The 22,077-nt window shown below is 40.0% G+C and overlaps 1 protein-coding gene across 1 annotated transcript in view; it reads left to right on the top strand.

The window, feature by feature from the left end:
- atrnl1b (attractin-like 1b) overlaps positions 1-22,077 on the top strand; it is a 114,877-nt gene that overhangs the window by 69,966 nt on the left and 22,834 nt on the right. The window contains exons 25-26 of the mRNA XM_033611297.2: positions 3,214-3,275; positions 12,529-12,607. Of these exons, the coding sequence (XP_033467188.1) occupies positions 3,214-3,275; positions 12,529-12,607 (141 nt within the window). The remainder of the gene's footprint in view (positions 1-3,213; positions 3,276-12,528; positions 12,608-22,077) is intronic.

The raw sequence follows: 22,077 nt of genomic DNA, 5'->3' as shown, positions 1-22,077 counted from the left end.
TTAGGTTCTGACGCAATGAAATCAGCATTTAAATGTAGGTAAAGATAGTAAAGGGGAGGTCTTGAGCTAAGATTTTTCTTTAAATCATCATGTGTTAGTATAATTGTTATCTAAGAGGGCTGTCCAATGTAATAGAAGTCCACTCGTAATGGAAGTACATTCTCAAATGATGCCATTGATCGGCTCAGATAGATGAGTTGAAATTAAATTAACCCCAAACGTATTGCTTTGACCTTATATTATGGGAAAAGCAGGGTTGAATGAACCACTCCACATACTAAAAAAAGCCAGCCAAACATCTGTGTAATGTGTGCTCTTGAATCATGTTAACCATGTCAGTGAGCATCTCATTTCAGATCAGTGATCTCAGTCTTTATATTAAAGAGGTTGAAAGAAGTCAAAGGTGGGAGACGTTTGCAAGGATGATGAAGTTGTCAGTAAAGAACATCAGTCCAGAGGGATACTTTCCTTCTTCTTTTGTGTGTATTTAGAACGAATACATTAGCTGTCATTGATATTGAGTCACCAAAATAAGTACCTTTTTGAATTTCTGCCTTATCAGCATTCAAAGCATTTAACATGACGCAAGTAATCCACCTCTAATAGCACAATTTGTGCCCTATTACCCGAGCCTACGTGCTATCAACCGCAGGGGGCTCAGTGCTGCTGCACATGACGTCGTGTTTGTGTGTCTAAATGCGCTCAGGGCAAAATGCCTTTAAAGCATCTACAGTAGATAATGGCATGTCACAATGATGAGGCCTATCAGATGTGATTTAGCAGCTGGGACTGTGTGTAATCCCTCTTTTAATGAAGGTAAAACACTATATCTGATCCATTATTTACTGGCCATGCTGCTGATGTAAATCCAGTGGTGGACGAAGTGTTCACATCCTTTACAACAGTAAAGGTACTCATACCATACTGAAAATAGTCCATGACAAGTGAAAGTGCTGCATTCAAAACCTTACTAAGTAAGAATATGTTTTATCAACAAAATGTACTTGTGGTATGAGCAACAAAAGCACTAATTGTGTAGTAATATGTCCCCTGTCAGTGTTAGTTTAATTAACTGTTAAATGTGATGTTTTTGGATTAATATTTCTTTATCACTATGTCAAAACATTAGTTTACAAACTTTTTTTGCTAAAAAAAAAACAACAACAACAAATAAATAAACTTTGTATTGGAGTCTGGCTTTGAGCATAGATAAGTTTCCTGATAAATTCAGTTTTAAATATCAAGGGTTTTTTTTTTAAAGCGAAAATGTAAAAATAATGGACATAGCTACCGTGACATCACCCTTCGGTTTGTAGACTTCTGTTTTGAAGCCTCGAGTTCTGCATTTTTGGTGGTTGCCATCTTGGCTTTTTGCCTCTCCCCCTCCTCTGCCCGTGTCACTTATGGTGTACCTCAGGGTTCTATCTTAGGGCCCATTTCATTTGCACTGTACAAGCTTCCATTAGGCTCCATTTTCAGCCAGCACAATGTCTCCTTTCACTGTTATGCTGGTGACACAAAAATGTACCTTCAATTAAACCCAGGGGATTCCAGCTTCATCACATCCGTCCTTAACTGCCTCCAGGATGTGAAATCCTGGATGTCAAAAAACTGTCTTCAGTTAATGATAAATGATAACAGAAGAGGAGAGAAGGGTAGATCTGAGTGAAAGGCTGGAGACACTATTGGCAGTCTGTCAGTATCCTTCCCTTAATTATGCGTAACTTTAAGCCTTAATAAAATGTAAACAGGTGAGTGAATTAAGAATTAACCCCCTGTACAGTTGTCATGAATGTTGACATTATCTATAGAGACCAAAACTGTTTTGTACCAGGCTGTAAACATGTTTGTTTCTGCAGTTAAGTTTGGCATTTTAAAATAGGGGTCTGTGGGAATTGACTGGCTTCTGGGGCCAGCCTCAAGTGGCCATTCAAAGAACTGCAGTTTTTGGCACTTCTGTATTGGCTTCATTTTTCAGCCCTGGAGGTTGCCACTTGGAAAACACTGAGCATATGACAAGATAAATGAGACTTGGATTATACTGCTCGAGATGTGTGACAGTTTGTAAACTAAGACAGCAGATGCGTTGTTGTGAACAGTTTGTCACTTGATTTAATAGAAGAATGAAAGTGTATGATTTTATTGTAATATTTAGTCGTTTATTGGATTGTATTGTTTTTTGTGGTTTTACAATTTGTAAACAGAGTTATTAAAAGATCTAAATATGCCAGTATCTTTCATCTCTGGCCTCGAGCTATTGATGTGGAAACAGACATGAATTCAACCCACCTCCTCTGGCATTTTGATTTGGTATTATTGTTACTGTTGGTGCTGCTGTCACAAAGACAACCAGATTGCTTACCATTTTTCAGAGTCTAGCAACTACTACTACCAAAGCTGTTACACCATCCCTGCTACTGGGAATAGTAACTGCAGAAAAATGACATTGACGCTCTTTGGTAATTGGGGATAGCTCCTTGGGAAAACAAAAGCTCTATCTTCTTCCTGTTTCGGTTGGGCCATGGTTGAAGTACTTCCTTTGTGCTATAAATCAAGCCTTCATTTTCCCAGGAGATCGTACGTGGTGAAAGCGAGGCATATAGGAAACCAATATAAATCCTGATGGTGTCATTATTCTATAGCCATTACATTATGCAACCAACATTTACTTCAGCATGAAAAGTTAAGGCAAAAGAAAGTGTATTTCTACTTTAAAGAAGAGCCTGTCAAAATGCATTACATAGACATATTTGACACAAGTCATACTCAATAGATGTATCAATAGATTAATGTCCTGAAACATTTTGGAAAAACATTTATTTATCAGAGGTCGTGGCTTGTCTACAAACAGAAATCTTTCTGCCCTGTTTTTATCTTTCTTCACTGTATTCAAACAGACATTTCTTTCCACGAGCAGAAGCTTTTACAGACGAAATCTCGTTAGTGACCTTTTAGCTGGTCCATTCTGCTCTAACTGCAGACTTGAACTGTCGACACTAAATCGTGTTAACCCTTTCACGGTGTCACAGATCAACTGGGAGAAGTCAGTCGGAATGAAGTCAAAGTGTTTTCCCCTTAGAATTAAATAATCATTAATAGCATAATAGCAGTCCCTCATATACCTTTTAGTAGGGTGATTCATAACCATGTTATGTTGGCGTTAAATACTAGTTATCCTTGGTAATTTGTCTTTCTCTTCTTTCTGTCACACAGATTGCCTTCTCCCAACACAACAGTATCATGGACCTTGTCCAGTTCTTTGTCACATTTTTCAGGTAAGTGAGTCAAATATGAATACGACTTACACATACACACTCGATCATTTGTTTCATCTGCTCAGTAGTCAGGAAGCATTATCCAGAATTTGACCTACCACCTCTTCATTTTCCGCCCCTTCCTCTTGGGGCTTATTGAGTTACTTGAGCCTGTTCTGTTAACCGAGTACATGTTAATGCATCTTGTGTCTTCAAGGCAGCGATTTTCCTTTTTCAAGTGGCAGATGAAGCAGCCAGTAACCATTTAAATAGGTGCATATTGCTCCGCGAGTGCCGTCTAAAGAGAAGGCATAGGCGATCAAGATACGAGGGGCTCTTAATGATTTTTCATCCTGAGAGCTGCGATGGAAATCTTTTCTCATTGAAATGTTTAAAATGAGTCAATTGAGTTCTCTGAAAAGCACAGCAAAGTCTGAATACATTAAGAGGATGTGAGTATAATTGGAAAATGTATGCCCTGAATTAGATATCGGCATTTTTAAAAAGCTTTAAAGGATCAGCATTGACGCTGTCCGTCTTAGAGATCTCTCACAAAGCTTTAGTTACAGTAGTCATGCCAAATCAGTCAGATCGGCAGTGGATAAGTTAAGGGGACACTTCGTCATAAAATAAGAAATACATATTTTTCTCTTACTTGTAGTGCTATTTATCAATCCAGATGGTTTTGGTGTGAGTTGCTGAGTGTTGGAGATATTGGCCGTAGAGATGTCTGCCTTCTCTCCAATATAATGGAACTAGATGACACTGGGCTTGGGGTGCTCAAAGTGCCAAAAAATGCATTTGAAAAACTCAACAGCAATGTGTCTTTCCAGAAATCATGACCTGGTTACTCAAGATAATCCACAGACCTTGTTGTGAGCACCTGCTGCTTATATCACTGTGCAGAAGGAAGTGTGCATCTACTCAGCTAGCTCAGTTGTGCTAAGTGTGCTAGCAGGAGATACCAAGGCTATCAAATGAAGGCTGGGACACGGTGTCATGTCACATCTTATCATTTTGGTACAACGCATGAGCAGTAAAGTCTGGTCTGCACTTGCTGAAAGCCTAGTAGCATGTGCATTATCATAGAACATAGGGATGATCTTTAAGTTCCGTCAGGTCGAGCGCACCCAAGGAGGCTAAAAAGAGTGCCCCCAAAGAGCACCTGAGTGGACACCATCCTTTTATTTGTAGTGCTGTCTGTTGTAGCACTCTTACATAATGGCTCCAGTTACATCGCATGTGTAATACGCCATAGCTCCCATGAGGTCATTAGGCCTTCATTTAATAGCCTTGGGAGATGCACACTTCTTTCTGTGCTGTGATACGGTTGGTGGGTGTAATTCAGTAGTAAGAGACATTGGAAGGAGACATTGCTGTGTAGTTTTTCAGATGTGTTTTTATGGCCCTATGAGCACCACAAGCTGAGTGTCAGCTAGTTCCATTATATTTAAGAGAAGGCAGACATCTCTATGGCTGCTGTCCCCATCATTTGGCAACTCACACCAAAACAATCTAGATGATAAATAGCACTACAGGTAAGAAACAAATAAGTATTTTTGATTTGGGGTGAACTGTCTCTTTAAGATTGTTTCCATCATTAGATCAGTGTCATCTGTGGGGACTGTTATTTTCACACCTAACGCTGATAGCAACCATGCTGCAGTTTCAGTGTATATGTTTTCTCCATTTTATGTCAAGGTGTGCTCCCCAGAGTAACCTGATGGACTAACATATTATCTGTGTAGCTGTCAAGGTGGGAATAGAAGACAGCCTTTGCCTAAGGCACCTGTCCATCATTGCCCGGCCCACAATAACTTTCCCGAAACGCTGTCACACAATCAGTTATCTTCTGCCTCCATCCGATCAAATTACAGTTGAATAGCCGAATTCAGGAATTCTTGGAAGGAAAGGGGAGAAGGACGCGCTTATTTTATCTAAAAATGTGTCTGACAGCTACTTGCATCATTTGCACAGGAAGCCATTTTAAATAGGGTCACTGAAGGGGCACGGGGAAATAAACAAAGCAACAGTTTTGGTCTGAAATAACAAATGAGTGAGCACTTTTCATTATGCTCCATAGCAAGGATGTAGTGTTTTTATGCTCCTTTGTTGTTGTTTTTTTTAACATTTGTGGGGACCCTTATTAAGTAAAGGGTTTACCGGGTCCTCCCCCAAGAAATTCCATGCATTCTGGTGAGTTTTGAGACGCCAGTTTGCGCCTTTTCTGCTTCACTTTATGGTGGAAATATCATGGTACTTCCTGATTCAACCGTGCGTAGTTGCTTTTTCCTTCTGCCCTTTTTTTTTTAAATAGAATGCAACCATTGTTTTTGAGGTTACAAATTGTCACCACCTACTGTGTCAGAGTCCTGCATTGGGTTTGATATTTGGCGGGGGATCCCAGAAAAAAAGACGATTTGCAGGAGCTTTTTTTTGTCTCAGTTTTATTTAATGAAAGAACATTTGGGTTGGTTCCCGGTGTTGGATGATAAATATATTAAAATAAAATGATAACACCGGTAACAATAATTTTATTTAATGTTTCAATGGTTTAATCCTCTGACTCTTCTGCGTCAGGTGGATTATGAGAGCCTTTTCTATCAGGCACATTACTAACAGGTGCGTTAACTGTGGAGATGTGCTGCTCAATATTATGAGAATAAGCAAAAAAATATTAATATAAAATGTATTTCTTGAATAACCTTTGTTTTAAATTATACTGTCTTTGTTTCACATGTATGAAATGCGCTTCTGAACCAGATTATTTGAATAGCTCATTGTTATTATAGGATCTGCGGTTTTGGGTTAGGCCTTGAATCTTGTTTTTGGCAGCCCGGGTCAAGTTGTGGAACTTATTGGCCATATGTGCAGGTGGCGGTTGGGGAGCGGCTTTTGAAAATCCGACCCATGCAGGACTCTGGTCTGTAAGTTGTGTTGTAGCAGTTCATTGAAGTAAATGTCCTCTGTTACTGTTCTACATATTGAGGGGGGTGTGTCGCCTGTGATCTACGCCTGTGGCCTAAAAGGTTGTACTCCTTTCTCTTGGAAATTTTTGTTTGAATGCTATTTACAGAACTCTACGTCCGTTAAAAATGTATTCCTCTTGGATGTGAAATGTATTGAATTCTGACACTCGCTTGCTCTCTAAATCCAATGGAAATCAACCCAGGCAATCCATTACACAGCACACAGCTTTCCCTGTTTGCCAGCCTAATGTTGCGCATCTTTTTCCATCAGTATGCATTGTGTTTTTTCTTCCTTTTGTTTTTTCCCACTGTCGTGCAGGTTATACTGATTCTCTCCAGTCTTTTCTGCATCCTTGTTGTCCAGTTCTCACTGACCCATAAACTCAGGAAAAGCAAAAGGCCCTGATGCAGTCACAAGCATGTGTGTGCGTGTGTGTTGGTGTGTGTGTGTGTGGGGGAGGTTTGGAGGGGATGAACCTGCGGGAAACATAATCAGCCTGATGACAAAATGTCAAATCACCCCACAGGGTTTTGAGACCTCCTTGTATGCGAGATAGAGGGTGAAGAAATGATGGCATGACTGCGAACGATTTCTCCCACTGTTGTTTTCTCTATTCAAATATTATTATTATTATTATTATTATTATTCAAATATCGCCTCACCTTTTACACGACAAGCTGTTAGGAAGTATTTTTTTCCTACATTTTTCACATGGCTTCTTCATCTAAGTGACTTTATAAACAATGTTTACTTGCACAGCACTGCCTTAGTTATAATCTAATTAGAGACTGATTGTTTTATGCGTTCTGATTAGATGGTGTTGAAACTCTCTAATAGGATGCTTCGCTATACTTGCAGTGGAACCCTAGGGTCTAATTTATACTAATTAACAAGTGTCTTTCCAGTCACATCTGCATGCGTGTGTCTATTTACAGAATATGTAAGTGTGTACACACGCACATTACTGTCACTATGTGTTCACACCATATAGGTGCAAGCGGCAGATTTATTAGGAAGCATGCATGCACTCGTTATTTATTTATCACCAACTTCATTTATAAAGCTCTCAGAGAAGGTCGAATGACACAACACAGAACTAAAATGTTTGTCATTTCTAAATATTTTAAAGAGGTGCAGGACTATATTTCACAATTTTATTTTTTTTTTGACACCTACATGAAATAATGATGCCTCCTTATTTAGCATTTAAATGTCTTGTACTTCGCATCTACGTACTATAGATGCATTTTTATCTTTTTAAGGGTGGGCAGGGGATCTTTAGGGGGAGATAACAGGTCAACAGTATATGCCACAGAGAAGTGTTATGCATCATCTGAAAGCTGGGAAACTGATGATTAATTTAAGACGCAGCTCAGCACTCTGTCAAGTTTTTATAGTCATAGGTATGTAAAAAACATTGTGTTTCATCAGGTGCCTATTCAAACTTTAAAGCTTAGAGTAATTTTAAGGTTTAAAACATTATGATGGAAGTACATGATGGCCATTCCCATGATAAATTATGTCTCAGAAGTTGTTGCACCATTTTTCCAGTTGACTGGAAAATTTACACATTTTTGACCACTTGAGAATCGATAAAAATAGTCAAAAAACTTACCAAAATACCACATTAAGACACCACGACTTTGAGGAACACCATAAAAAAAATCCATGCTTTGATTTGGTGTCAGAAACTACTGACATTCAGACATTTTTGTAAGAATTGTGTTTTGTGGTTGTATTTTTTTGAGGCTCTGATTATCCCAGAGGTCACAGTAGGTCATTTTATACAGTGGTATCCATTTCAAAAATGGTCTCAGTACAGTGAAATGGCTACTTTGGGGGTTAGCATCATCACACATGAATAAAATTGGGCTCATGGAAGACATGCGAGTCACAGTTTTTCAGTCATACACAATTTATGCAATTCCAAGACTCTTTAGGGACCCCAGCATGCAGAAATATTCCAATACGTTATATGCAAATAACACATCTGTATTGCTCCAAACTGCATAGGACTACCATAAAGTGGGCATGTTTGTAAAGGGGAGACTTTTGGGTACCCATAGAACCTGTGAAAATGAACATGCCAGTTTTTCCCTCGCCAAAATTTACCCTAACTTAGCTTTAAAATTCAGCTCAAGACAGCCTCTGAAATACAATAATGTCAGCCGGTGTCCCTGTGGAGAAGAAGAGGTCAAGGGTGCTCTGTACAGAGCTCCTTGGATCATGTTTTAGCGGCCTAAAAAGCCAGCAGAAAGCAAGTATAGATATTATTGATTGCTTTCCCATGCGGTAACTGTAGCCTTGTGGTTACACAAATGAGCTTGTAATTAACAGAAAGCAGCGCTGAGTTCAGTTTCCTCTCTGAGAAAGGCCAATTGTCTGATGTTACACATTATGTGACAATATCACCATCAAAAATTTGCTGCCTGCTATTGAAAATGCATGATAATATTAATGTGAGATGGTATAAAGAACATTAGGATTTGTCTGAGATCACAACACTCAGCTACTGTCCTGCTTTGCTCATGAGTAAATTTGGGTGAGTGGAAGTGCACACCTACAGTTACCGGTACTAGCTCTACAAATCAACCTATCCAATGTCAATAACTACTTCTAGAAAACTTGAGTGCATCTTTGTGTAAAGAATTTTATATTTGTCCTTCACTACCTTGAGGCGTTACAATGATTGCAGAACTTCTTTTATTAACATCAGAAGCGGAAGGAACAGCAAAGGAGATTTAAGCTTCTTTACTGTCTAAAATAGTGACGATGAAAGCCAAACATCTGTCTAGGGATTTTTGTCACTTCTGCCACATGAAAATGTCATTGAAGCCCCCACAACACTCCCCTCCCTCCACCCATTCACTGTTATCTTCAAAGGTTTCTAAGATGGTGCAAGTATTTCTAAAAGAATGAAAGGGTTCCCAGCTCGTGCACCTCTAAAATAAATTCCACATGCGATGGCGAGATGTTTGAAGCACAGAGTTTCCCATCACTGAACGCTTTAATCCTACTTCCCTTATTTTTTTTTTCTTTTGCTTGGTAGCCCCCTCTTTGCTTTATTTCAGAAGCTGTATTTTCCAAGCGTTATCACACAGACGCTATCGCCTTCTTCAAAGATCCGAACCGATAGATCTAGCAGGTGTGGCCGGCAAATTGAAAGCCAAGTTGAAATATCAAACAAACGGGCCTGTGAAATCAGATCTAGTCATGTGTCTCTGGTGAAATGTGCCTATTGGACGAGGCTGCCAACTTTAGAAATGTTGCGTGTCCCTGAAGACACAGGCTCATTGCTCATGTTACAGTATGTGTTTCCAATCCAGATATGATTGTCTTTGTTCCTGGACCTCAGCAACAGGGTCATGTTCCCTTCTCATTCAGTGAGTGGACAATAATTAGAGCAAAATAATTATTGAATTTTCTTATCTTTCACAAGAATAGGAGTTTTTCCTTATCCACTGTCGGGGCCCAACGCATACTGGAGCTGCTCTGGTGATCAAGCAAAGCTTTGTGTTAAATGTAAGGCAGCAGATATAACTTAAGTTGTTAAACGTTGCAGTCCTGGTGTTTCCGCTGGTAACATTCTGCTGTTAGATAGTAGTTTCTTGATGTAACTTAAGATGTATGAGCAAGAGAAGGAATGAGACAGCGCCTGGACGCTGACGGCAAGAGATCTGACAGATTATCACAGTTTATAAAAATGCAGCGCTGTGATGACAGACATTTCATACACCAGACATATATGACATAGATCTCATTCATATGAGTCAGCTGTCTCATCACTGTGTGTCCCTGTTAGAAGAGACTTCAGTCTGAAAATTATACAGTCACACCAAATACCGCCAGACGTAGAATCTAATGAAGTTTGTCTTCTTCTGTGGGACACATTGAAGACATTGGATCCACTTCTGAGTTCTTGTCATAATTTATCTATTTAACATAGTATTGAAGACCAATTCTTCTGTAATTCACAACATGAGCATAGGCAATGAATTATGTACCTATTTTGGTTTACATTTGAAACACAGAGGAGAAAGTGAGGGGTTAAAAGAAATGCCTGCCTTTAGGGGATGTTAGTATTCTATGTATAATTCTGAAGTGGATTGCTTTTATTCGAGTACAGATGGATATCTTTTTGGCGTACCTCCAATTACCCCCCCACGTCTCTTCATCAGTAGTCACTGACAGTTCCTCCTCCCATACACTTTTAATCCTCTGTGTATTATTAGCAGACAGGCTACACATTACGTCATAAAACAGAGTAAGAGACACCTTCACTGGTTGTTGAAAAGGCTTTTTGTCAATAGCAGATATCTCAGGGTGATCTTTAAGGGTCGTTCTCGTCTTAATATAATGCCTTATTTGTAAGAAACAAAAATAAAATCTAGTTTGGGAGCAGGTCTCTCAGTTTGATTTTACCTTTTTTATCCTATTGTTGGAAACCACGATCTGACGTACATTTAAAAGTAGCCTAGTTCGAATGTAACTTCTGACTCAGGTCGCAGTTTGGGCTGGGAGAGAATTACTGCCTCAAGCAAGGGAGTTCAAGTGTCTTGGGGTCTTGTTCACAGATGAGGGTACAATGGTGCGTGAGATGGATCGGTGGTTTGGTGCGACTTCTGCAGTGATGCGGGCGCTGCGCCAGACCATTTTGGTGGAGAGGGAGTTGAGCCGGAAGGTAAAGCTCTGAATTTACTAGTCCATCTACGTCCCAACCCTCACCTATAGTCATGATCTCTGGGTAGTGACAGAAAGAATGAGATTGCGGATACAAGCGGCTGAAATGAGTTTCCCCCGTAGGGTGGCTGGGCTCAGTCTTAGAGATAGGGTAAGGAGCTCAGACATCAGGAGGGAGCTCAGAGTAGAGCCGCTGCTCCTTTGTGTTGAAAGGAGCCAGTTAAGGTGGTTCAGGCATCTGATGTTAGAGGTGTTCTAGGCATGTCCAACTGGTGGGAGGGCCCGGGGCAGACCCAGAACATGCTGGAGGGATTACATATCTCATCTGGCCTGGAAATGCCTTGGAGTCCCCCAGGAGGAGCTGGAAAGTGTTGCTGGGGAGGGGGACATGGGGTGCTTTGCTTGGCCTGCTGCCCCCGCGACCCGGCCCCAGAAAAGCGGGTGAAAATGGATGGATGGAGGTCACAGTTTACTAGCTACTTAGATTGTAAGGGTTACACCAGCTGAAATAGTTTCAACATAGTTACAATTTGAATCTTACACCTAGTAAGTAGGCAAAAGTCCTCCGTAAAATCGTGAATGTTATTGTGCATTGTTTTGAAAGGTGTGATAACTTGTAGGATGAGGAGCAAATTACATACACCAACTGTTTTAAGTCATTTTTCTCCGTGGTGCAACCAAATAGTGACACAGCGTATGATCGAGCAATTTAGTTTCGATGTATTGTTTAGTGTAGACTTAAGAGAGAACTTGTGTTTTAGCTCGTTCAGCAGGCTGCCGGATTGTTTATGAATGGGGTCAAGATAATCAGTTTGTTAATGATTGAGCAATTAGTTGAATTTAAAATAAACTGACACTAATACTTGACCTATAATTTCGTGCCATATATCTTTACCTAACCACAATGCTCGGTCTCCCACATGTTGCTCTGACAAGCTGACGGAAAGTGCAGAAAGTCTCTTCAGCACATAATCTTAACGCTCTCATCTGTCATCAGGATAATGAAGTGGAAGCTCTCAATCAGTCATAGTTTTCTATCCCAGCAGCTCTCAGACCTTGTTGAATTTCCCTTGACTAATGATTTTACTGTTGGGTTATTAATTGAAGTAATCAGCCAAAATATCCAGTCTACTAAGAAATGAATGTGCTACCTCTTTATATCATCTCCCCTGTTTTGTCTTTAAGTTAGAAGGGAACTTTGAATATTTGAGTCTGTCCTGTTTCACCTCGTGTAGTTGTTTTAGTATATCAATAAAATATTATGAAAATACACACAAATGAAATGTTTCTATATAAAAGCTTAGTTAAAGCCAATCCAACCCAAAATAAGGGACATAAGGTCTTTTACATGTACATGTCCAGTAATGGACCAGAATGTGGAACTATTGAATTTCAGCTGGTGAAGGATGTAATGTAAAGATAGGGATTCTTGCAACATGAAACTCTCCTGGGTTGAGCTGCATATGTTTGTACTCAGTATCTCCTGTTGCATGCAGAAATGCTTTAAATACCCGAGGGACGACTGCTCCCTGTATGTAAAGAATATGTGCGTGCACTTTCACGGTGACAGCTGCTATTAGTTAAAGTCATGTTGCTTGATATCGTTTCCTCTCTTTCATTCCAGTTGCTTTCTATCACTGCTCCTGGTGGCTGCAGTCGTGTGGAAGATCAAGCAGACCTGCTGGGCTTCACGACGGAGAGAAGTAAGTCCAGAGAACACGTTCATTCTCTTGACGTATGACATACACCTGACCATGGCAGTATTTAAATAAGGTTCCCCCTCAAAATGTCAGCTGAGGCAGCATTTTCCCAAAAGTATCAGAAGTGCCTACAAACCTTCAAATAAACATTGTAGTTGCATTTCCACTAACCACTTTCGGTATAGTACCCTTAGAACCGTGTAACCCATACAGACATGAACCTAAACGCTAGTGTGTTTAGTATTTCCACCGCAGACAGATCTCTCATTATGTAGCAGACGGGGGTTGGGGTTACCAGATGGTGATAGCTTGATAGCTGCATCACTGCCCCATCCACTGTATTTTCTCCTCACAGATTGATGATTGATTGATTGATTTTGTATTTTGTGTCACGCACACTTGAGCAGGATTTCTACTTGTGCGTCAGCTCTATGCAGAGCCTATGCAGTAGCCTACTCACGTGGGCTACGCCATTATGAGCATTTATACTTGTGTGGTGGTGTGTCTGTGTCACTCAGTTACACCTTTGAAAACACCAGTCGGCGGCAGGGTTTCTTTGAATTGCTGTGAAGTTTAGTTGATTCAAAACACACCCAAAACAAACATTAAACATGGCTTAATAGAGACAATTTCACACACAATTAGACAAATCAGCTTCACTGTAACTCGCAGCATTCACAGACAAACACTTTTTCCCCACAAATACAACATGTTAATGTTTTTAGCACAAGCCTATGGCATTTTACATTGTATACATTAGCCAAGAGGCTAGCAGACTTTTCCTCTACTCATATTAAGCCAGGGACAACAGCAACATTTAACAAAGGTTACATCTTTGTCGCAGTCGATGGGATATTAAAAATAATGATTTGTGTATTGTGTACTTGTGGAGCAAGAGTGACAATTCTCTCTTGACCAGTCAACGGACTGCATTGTTTCTAGCTCCACCCTTTAGATCAGTGTGTTAGGTACCTCAACAGAGGGATGATGATAGGAATGGTTCTGTTGGTACCATTCACAGCTTTTAACAACTGAAATGCAAAAATAACTTTCTAATGTGTAAAGAACTGAACTGAACCACACTTCTAAATGAAAAAGAGGCTCATGGTGCCCCCATTTTTCTAAAACACTCTTGAAACCGAAAGAAAATTGCATTTTGGCAGATAAGTCCTCACCCATACATATGGCAAATACTTCTTTAAGAGGTATGACATCCCGATATTTGATTGATTATCTTGTCAAGAATACATTTGGTTAAAAATTAATTTGATAATTCAGATAAATGGTGGCTTTTAAGTTAAGTGGACTCGTGGACAAGGTATGAAAGAAGCAAGCAGAGATGCTGCGAAATACTTAAGGTAAAGGGGACGGAATGAAACATTAATATTCAGTGCTGGTGTGAGAGATGGGGTTGAGAAAAGATGGGGATGAAAAGGGGTGAAAGATGAGATGATTGGCATCATAATTTCAAAAAGAGGGTAGGAAAGATTCGGCGCAGGGAGTTGAGGAAGAGAGCAAATGTATGTAAATTCACCTCACTGCCCTTAACTGCAAACTGCATGGGCTGGTTACAGGTTCCTGTCGGAGCAACGATCATTTCCATCTCCTCAGACTGAATCCTATATTCTCCTAGATGCTGTCTGATAGTCAATAGCAGGAAGTTTAATTTGGTGCACATCCAGCCTTATGACCTGCAGTCTACTAATAAAGCTCCCACAATTTATTCCCCCTTTGGGGATGACATTGATAATCATAAGATCCAAATTTTATATCCTCTAATTGATATATGAAAATAAACAAGAATGATAGCTACCGTGACTCCGAATCGTGCCTATCCAAAGAATTAAAGTCAATAAAAATTAATGCAGGCAGATGGGCTCACGTCATTAAAATTCTGCTCACTTTTCCTGTCTGCTCTTGGCATTCCCGTCATCTGTTTGTCGCTGCCCTTCAGCTGCCACATGAAAATAGATAAATAGTTAAATAAAAATCCCTTTCATCTCTTAATTTCAGGTGATTGAAAAATTTTGTCACTGGAGGAACAAAATACTTTTTATTCTGTGAGGAGGGTTTCAAGATTTGTTTGCAGATGATGCATCCGTTTGTATCTATGAATGAATGAATTAATTCGATATATAAATCTGCTGTATATATTTATCTCAGGTGTAAGCCTAGAGGGGATCATGTGTATGTATCTGCTTATCTGCACGTAATCTTGAATACTACTGGACCCTCAGCCTCATGTTTTGTGTACCTTTTATGGTTGTGGTGATTCACATTTGTTGAAAACACCTGTTGTATTGACTGTTTTATACCGTCATTAACTGCTGACTCCTCACTTCTCACTCCTCTTAACCAGCTGTTAGGGCCCGCAAGTTTTCCGGAAATCAGCTCTGCTACGAACAAAAGGCCTTACCATCTGTTGTGGGCCACATTTTGGCCTTCGTCATAGCTCAAAAAAACAACAACCATCAATTAATTTCATACCTGGTATGTGATGATCCACTGAAGTTCAGCACATCACGAGATGAATAAGTCACTTGTATTTGTTACCTTCGCCTCCATCTTGACTTTGAGGGAGCTAAGAGGGACAATTCCACCAGGTGCAGATATGCCGGTTTTGTTCTGTCTATCACACACACAGGGACCGCGAAACATTTTGCTTACCCAATTTTGTACACTTGTAGATTCTGTTGATTTGGTCATTTGGTTCAGTTATTTTTGTTCACTTCATATTTGTGCTTCAGCCATGAGTGAGTATGTAGGCTACGAAGTTAAATGGTTTCCTTCTTTGGTCTGTTTTAGTTGTTTTTATTGTTATTTCCTACTTTGTTAAAGCCTTTGCATACTATTTTACTACTGTTTTTTTTTTTTTTTCGAGAAATGTTGAAAATCAAACCTATTCCGAAAATTGAAATGACTGACGAAAATTTCAGAGTCATTGTGAAGACATGATTGACACAATGTGAGGTCATATTTACTTTTAGATGTGCGACAATTTCGAAATGACAAAAACTGTCTCAGTGTGCAAAGGCTTTTACGTCTGATCTGTGATGCGGCGCGTCTGAGTGGACAGTTGCTCTGCATTTGAAGTCTGTGCTTCCCAGTGTAAAGTTCAGTCAAAGTGTTTAGCTAATTTAGTAACAGAACGTGATAATGTTTTTTCTTTGAAACACAACCCTCACTGTGCTCACCCTGAAATCCTCTTGGATTCTATAGGGATTTGTTACCAGCTTTTGTTGGCTGCAAAGGCAAAAATCATTGCAGGTTTGATGGGAATGGATGCTCAATATCTGTAGCTACAACCTGTGAACTGACCAGCCTAAGATATGATAATTTTGACCACTTATTCAGTTAAACCTGGTTTAAACAAAGGATTTGTACACCCTCTCAACGTTCAATTTCAAAATGCCATACTAATAAACACTTAAGCATTTCTGCTGCATGGCTTTATAAACCTGAGAAAAACAATACCTTAAGGTTCCTGATGTGGCATTTTCAGCTGCCCTACTTTTGAGGAGAAGTTGTAAAGAAAAGCTGCGTGTTGGTCACCTTTCCCTGAAAGCTGTGGCAGCTTGAGGGTGTTCTTTAGTGCTGCTGTTGTGGGTGCTTCAGCTCTGCAAGTAGTCTTTAACTGCTTCTCATGTGGCGGTTCTCTCGGCCACATTTCCCTAATGGCCAAATCAGCAGAATAATTTGTAGTGATTATTGCTGAAGTAGATAAGGTCTGTCTTATATCCTGTCCGAGTAAATAGGTTTGATGTATAAAGTGGGGCATCCAGTGCATCACTTATGTAAGTACTTGTGTCTGAAACACGTTGAAGCTATAAGGTCAAACGACTAAGAACTGCTTTAAAGTCAGCACACCTCTAAAGCAATCAATGTGAGCTTTTTCTGTTGATCCAGGCCGCTTATTAACACCATTTTCTCTGATAGAAAATTACCCATTCAGAATCACAGCAAGAATAAGCATTTTGGAATAGATTTTTTTATAACCAAATACAAGCTGGTGAACAGCTGGTGAAACAATCCCTGCGAACCTCCGACTTGAATCCTTTTCTCACTTTTGTTTGATAAACTCTATTATCAGTGTCTGACAGGTGCAGACATAATCAATCTCCCTTTAAAAAAACTACCCCCAAAAAACAAGATTTTCTGTCTGTAGCTCTAGCTGCTGCTAAAAGGGCAATTAGACACAAATCCATTCATGTGTCCTAGAAAGGACTCTCTTTGCTTTTATGTTTGCTTTTCTCAAATGAGAGCAGACATTAAAAATATTAATCTCCATTTTAATGTATGCACTCGTCTTTAGAGACATGATACGGCTGTTAACAAAAGCATAACTGCAGTTGTTTTGAGCTGACAATTTAATACCTGATAGAACGTTTAAACAAAGTAGCTGCAAAGATTAGGTCAAAAAAGAATATAATTTTCAACGTAAAATATTCAGCTCAGCTCACATCCCTGCTACATCAGCTGATCTCAAACAGCCCAATCAACTGATGGAGCAGCTGACTGATGGAAGGAATAGATCACATGATTCCTTTCTATGCAACCAACTGGCGAATCTCATTCAGGGCGCCCTATTTCCTATTATCCTCTGCAAGCTGCTTTGCAACCTGCCTCCACCCATATCCTCCTTTTCATGCTGTCTCTGACTTATCAGTGTCATTTCTGTTTGTCACTGATGCTGCTCTGTTCTGTTCCCGGGGGGTCTTTGCTGCTGCTCTCTCAGCCTTAGGCTTTCCATGTATACGCATGGAAGGGCAGAGATGATTGCTCTCTCTACCTCTGGCTTTCCTCATTAGCGTGTGGAAGGGCAGGGAGGTTTGCCTTTCTACCATAAGGCTCCCTACAAAGACATATTCGAAGGGCAGGGAGGTTTGCTCTCTCCGCCTCAGGCTTTCCTCATAGGCACATGGAAAGGTGGAGAGGTGCTCTCTCTGCCGTATTCTTTCTGCGTAGGCCCAGGAAAGGCAGAGAGGCCCCACAACAGAGCCATACCGCCAAATATAATACTACAAATGGAAATAAAGTCGTCTTTGACTAAAGTGTTCCTGACTGAAACTGTTTTCTGGTTCCAGCTTCTTAAATGGGAGAATTTGTTGCCTTTCTTTGTCTTTACGACAATAAATGAAGAGTCTTTGGGCTTTTTGGACTGTTTGTTGCACGTCACTTTGGGCTCTGGGGAATTCTGATGAGCAATTTTCAAACGTTTTGGACATTTTATAGACTAAATCATTAATAGATTCATTGTCAAAATAATTAGTAGATTAATTGAAACTGAAAATAATCATAAGTTGCAGCCTTACATGCAAATTTTTAATAATTAATTGGACTTATGTTATGTTATTTCTATATTTTTTACCCATTTAGACTAAATACGATACAGACCTACGGTACCATGATTATATTCACACATGGACTTAAATACAATCAACATTTATTTTAATATTTGCCTTTGCCCTTTATAAAATTGCAGTTTATTAAATTTTGATTATCTACCTCATCATCAGGTTTTACAAGCTGCTATTGCTGTTCTATTTCTTTAGCTTTGTAGGTAATGTAGGCACCAAGTTTTAACAAAGAAGAAGAATGCATGGAATATGTCTCGGGTTGTGATGTGTTAATTTGATCCTTTTAAAAAAAAAAAACATCCATCCTGAGTCCTGCATTGTTGTAGGACTGCTATGCTAAAACAGACGAGTACTCTTTTAAAGATAGGCAGTATTCTTAGCAGTGTCTAATTATCCAGCATCTGCAAACCATTTTAATTCAAGATTTAGGGGCGAGCTTATGATGCATTCATTATAAATATTTGCCACACTGCTTGTAATAGGAGGCATTTTAGGTTGCACACAGCACTTTGTCACATAGTGACTAATATGAAGTTACAGTCACAACAGTTTCAGTGGAATCTGTGATCTGACGTCTTGTATGATCTTAAATAAACTGATTATCTACTGCCAGTCTTGTCAAGTGCTGAACTGATTGGCTCTTCACTGAGCACTGTGTCCAGTTCATTTGAAAGAGCTTGTGAACAGACCATGACGAGGCCTGTCCAAATATGGGCTGTTAGGATTTGGGCTGGGAGCCATCTAATGCTCACAAGCCCCCGTTTAACATAAGTACATGGAATAAGCGAGCCTTAATGAGGCCACGAGAGATAGCGGAGACTATAATGAGACGCTGATCCAGCCGAGTGACATATGGATGTCTGATACTGATTGAACTTTTGGTTGTTTTTTATTGGCTTCCTGGTGTGAAATCTGTGTGAGGACCTCTCTCTTGTGCTCGACATAAAAAGCAATTTGTTTGTATGAAACCATTTTCTGTGTAATTTAGGATTTTTAGCTGAAACACATTGAGTATTTGTACATAACCAAGTTGGCATTGTCTGTTTTTAATTTTGAAAATTAGCCGTGCATGGAGGACAGAATTTTAACCAGTACCAGCCTCTCAGACGCTTAGAGCCATAAGGTGGTATTGACCTAATCTCACAAAGCTGATCTTTTACCACACTAATTCACTAATTGGATAAGGGCTTTCTTTTTTGTCACCAGTTGAGAGGACTCGGATCCAAAGGTGCAGCTGTTGTATTTGAATAATTTCAGCTGAGGATAGGTGACGAGACTTGGATCGCGAGTGGGGGGACAAAGGGATGAAAAGACGACAGCTGTAAATGCCACGGAGGAGGACGAGGGCTGACCTCTTTGAAGCTACCTGTGGGGGGAACGGGAGGGAGGGGGCGCTGACATTTCACGAGACTGCAACACGGAAGATGTTTTACACACAAACATGCGGATGTATCTAATGCAGCGCCTCGCTCTTTATCTCTCTCACACACTCATGCAGACAGACACACAAACACACTTCATACACGCTCACAACTTATGTACTGACTGTCGTGTGGAGCGGCGTTGTATTGCCGGCACTCTAAAAGCACTCAAAATTATTACTAAGCAGCGTCAGTTTAAGCACGCCATTTACTGAATTCACCAGTAACTAATTAGCATCTGTGTATTTAAAGCTGTTGTCAGTCAATGGAAGTCATCCTGGCCGTGACACTGGTAATTGCTGCGGCTAGTTGTTAACTGATGGCTTCAACCTGCCTGTTTTTATAGCTGAGGACAGGCCATTGATGGATGTAAAGGCTGAGAGCAATGACCTGTGTTGTCTATAATAGTGTATCACCGCAAACTGTGACAATTATAATGGATGTAGCCACCATGTCACCCTGTAGTTTGCGGACTCCCATTTTGAAGCCTCAAGTGTCGCATTTTGGCCACAGCCATCTTGGATTTTTGGAGCCAGAATTGGATGAGAGGGTGAAGCTTTGCAGGAGTAAGGGGTGGATCTGACATATAGACTTAGGTGGCGCCTTGTATACATGCTGTCATCCTCCATACAGTTATTATAAATTAGCCACAGAGACGGAAACTGCCTTCTGTACCAGGCTGTTTATTTCTGCTGTAAAGCTGTGCATTTTAACACTGGGATCTGTGTGGATTGACTCACTTTTGGAGCCAGTCTCGTGTAGCTGATTGAGGAACTACAGTTTTAGGCATATTTATAATTTAATATTTGATTGGCAGATGAAGTTGCATTGCGGTTCAGTTGAGCTAGGTTCACTTTTTTGCTGGACGACCCTGTGGTTGCGTCGTTCATGCAGAGCTCAAGTCAGTCTGAATGCAGCCTTGAGCCCTATTTGCACAGGACTGGGACGCTGTACAATGATTTGCAAATCCTTTTGACATACAATGGGGGAAAAAGTATTCAACATGTCAAATGTTTCCAATAGAAGTTTTCCAATGCAGCTATTAACATGGACTTCAGGCCAGACTTTGGTATTAAGAAAATAAAACCACATGAATAAAGAAATCGGGACATTTCAATCCATAAAATTATGTGCAATAAAGTGGAAAGACACAGGAAAAAAGTTCTGAACAGGCTGACTGAAATTTATTTAATACTTGGAGAAGCCTTTGTCTGCAATGCCAGCTTCAAGACGCTCCCTGTTTGAGAAAACTGACCTCTCACAGTGCTCAGTTGGGATTTTGGCCCTTTCTTAACCACAGACAGTCTTTAAGTCTTAAAGATTGCGGGGGGAGCTTGTGGATCTTGACAGAGAAATTGCACTCTTAGAACTTCAACAATTAGTGTCCTCAGTTCCCAAACACATACTGAGTGTTGTTAAAAGAAAATGTGATGTAACACAGTGGTAAACATGCCCCTGTGCCAACTTTGTTGAAACTTATATGTGTATATTTACAGAAACAATAAAGTTTAGTGGTATAAACATTATATGTCTTGTCTTTATATTGTATTCAGTTGGATATAGGTTGAAAAGGATTTGCAAATCAGTGTAGTCAAGTAAAACTTCCACCACAATTAAGATACCATATTTTGCCTAACACAGAGGTCATGTGATAATATTAGCTGGACTACGCTGTGCTTTTTTTGTGTGCCTCTCTGTGTCATGTACAGTATTATTCCCGTTTGATTGGCATCTCTGTGATTTGGGGTTAGGTTTAGGTTTTCAGTTTTCTCTGTGCCTTTTTTCTGCCTCTTGCTCAGTCGAGAATTACAAAGGCTGCTTTCGCAATTAGAAATCAAAGTTTTGAAAGCATTTTAGATGCACTACAGTTTATTAAGACCCAGGAAGAATGAGTCAGGAGGGCAAAATCTCGAAAGATGATGAGATGGATGATGTGACAATGGCCCTCATTTATCAATCTAACGAAAAAACAGCGCAGATCTAAGCACAGAAATCATGTAACAGTAGGGTTTGTGTGTGATTCATGAAATGTTCTTGTCTTGCTGGTCACAGCGTAGGAATGATCTGTTTATGACATGGACAAGCATAATATGGCCAAGAGAAGAAACCTTTTTGAGCTTGAAATGTAAACGCTGACATCTCAGGTTTCAGTTTACCCAATTGGTTCTATTTGACAGCCTGAAAAGTAGCATCAACGGAAGTTAGTAAAGTGCAGTATGGAATGAAATCACTGCTACGCTCGATAGCGTTGCAGTGGACAATCCAACCACAGCTGAGGTTGGAATATTTAATTTGTACATCTATGATATGTGCCTATTGACCTTTAGCCTATTAACCTATACATTATTGATATTGTTATAATAGCCAGTCTGTATAAAAGCTTATAATTGAGGAGCGTATGGCCGCACATATGGTTCTGCATCCATTTCAGGTTTGGGTCCTTCAGTCAGCTTGGAGCCAGTCCCACAGAGCCAGGCAGTTGCCAGCTGTGATAGAAAGCAGGCGTCCATGTAGATCTTTCTAAAATATAATATCTTCTCATAGGCTATACATTTTTTAGAAATAAATATTTGGCTGCAAATACTAAGATGCCAGTCAGAATTTGGTCTAATGACACATCTCCAGCTCACCTAGATTTACTGTGCTGCACCGTAAATCCACGCTGACTCAAACTTGCGTAAACAAGTTGAGACCT

This window comes from Epinephelus lanceolatus, chromosome 21, assembly GCF_041903045.1.
Source record: "Epinephelus lanceolatus isolate andai-2023 chromosome 21, ASM4190304v1, whole genome shotgun sequence".
Classification (NCBI taxonomy): Eukaryota; Metazoa; Chordata; class Actinopteri; order Perciformes; family Serranidae; genus Epinephelus; species Epinephelus lanceolatus.
The sequence above is the reverse complement of the archived record's forward strand: the minus strand, read 5'-3'. Positions and strand labels throughout refer to the sequence as shown.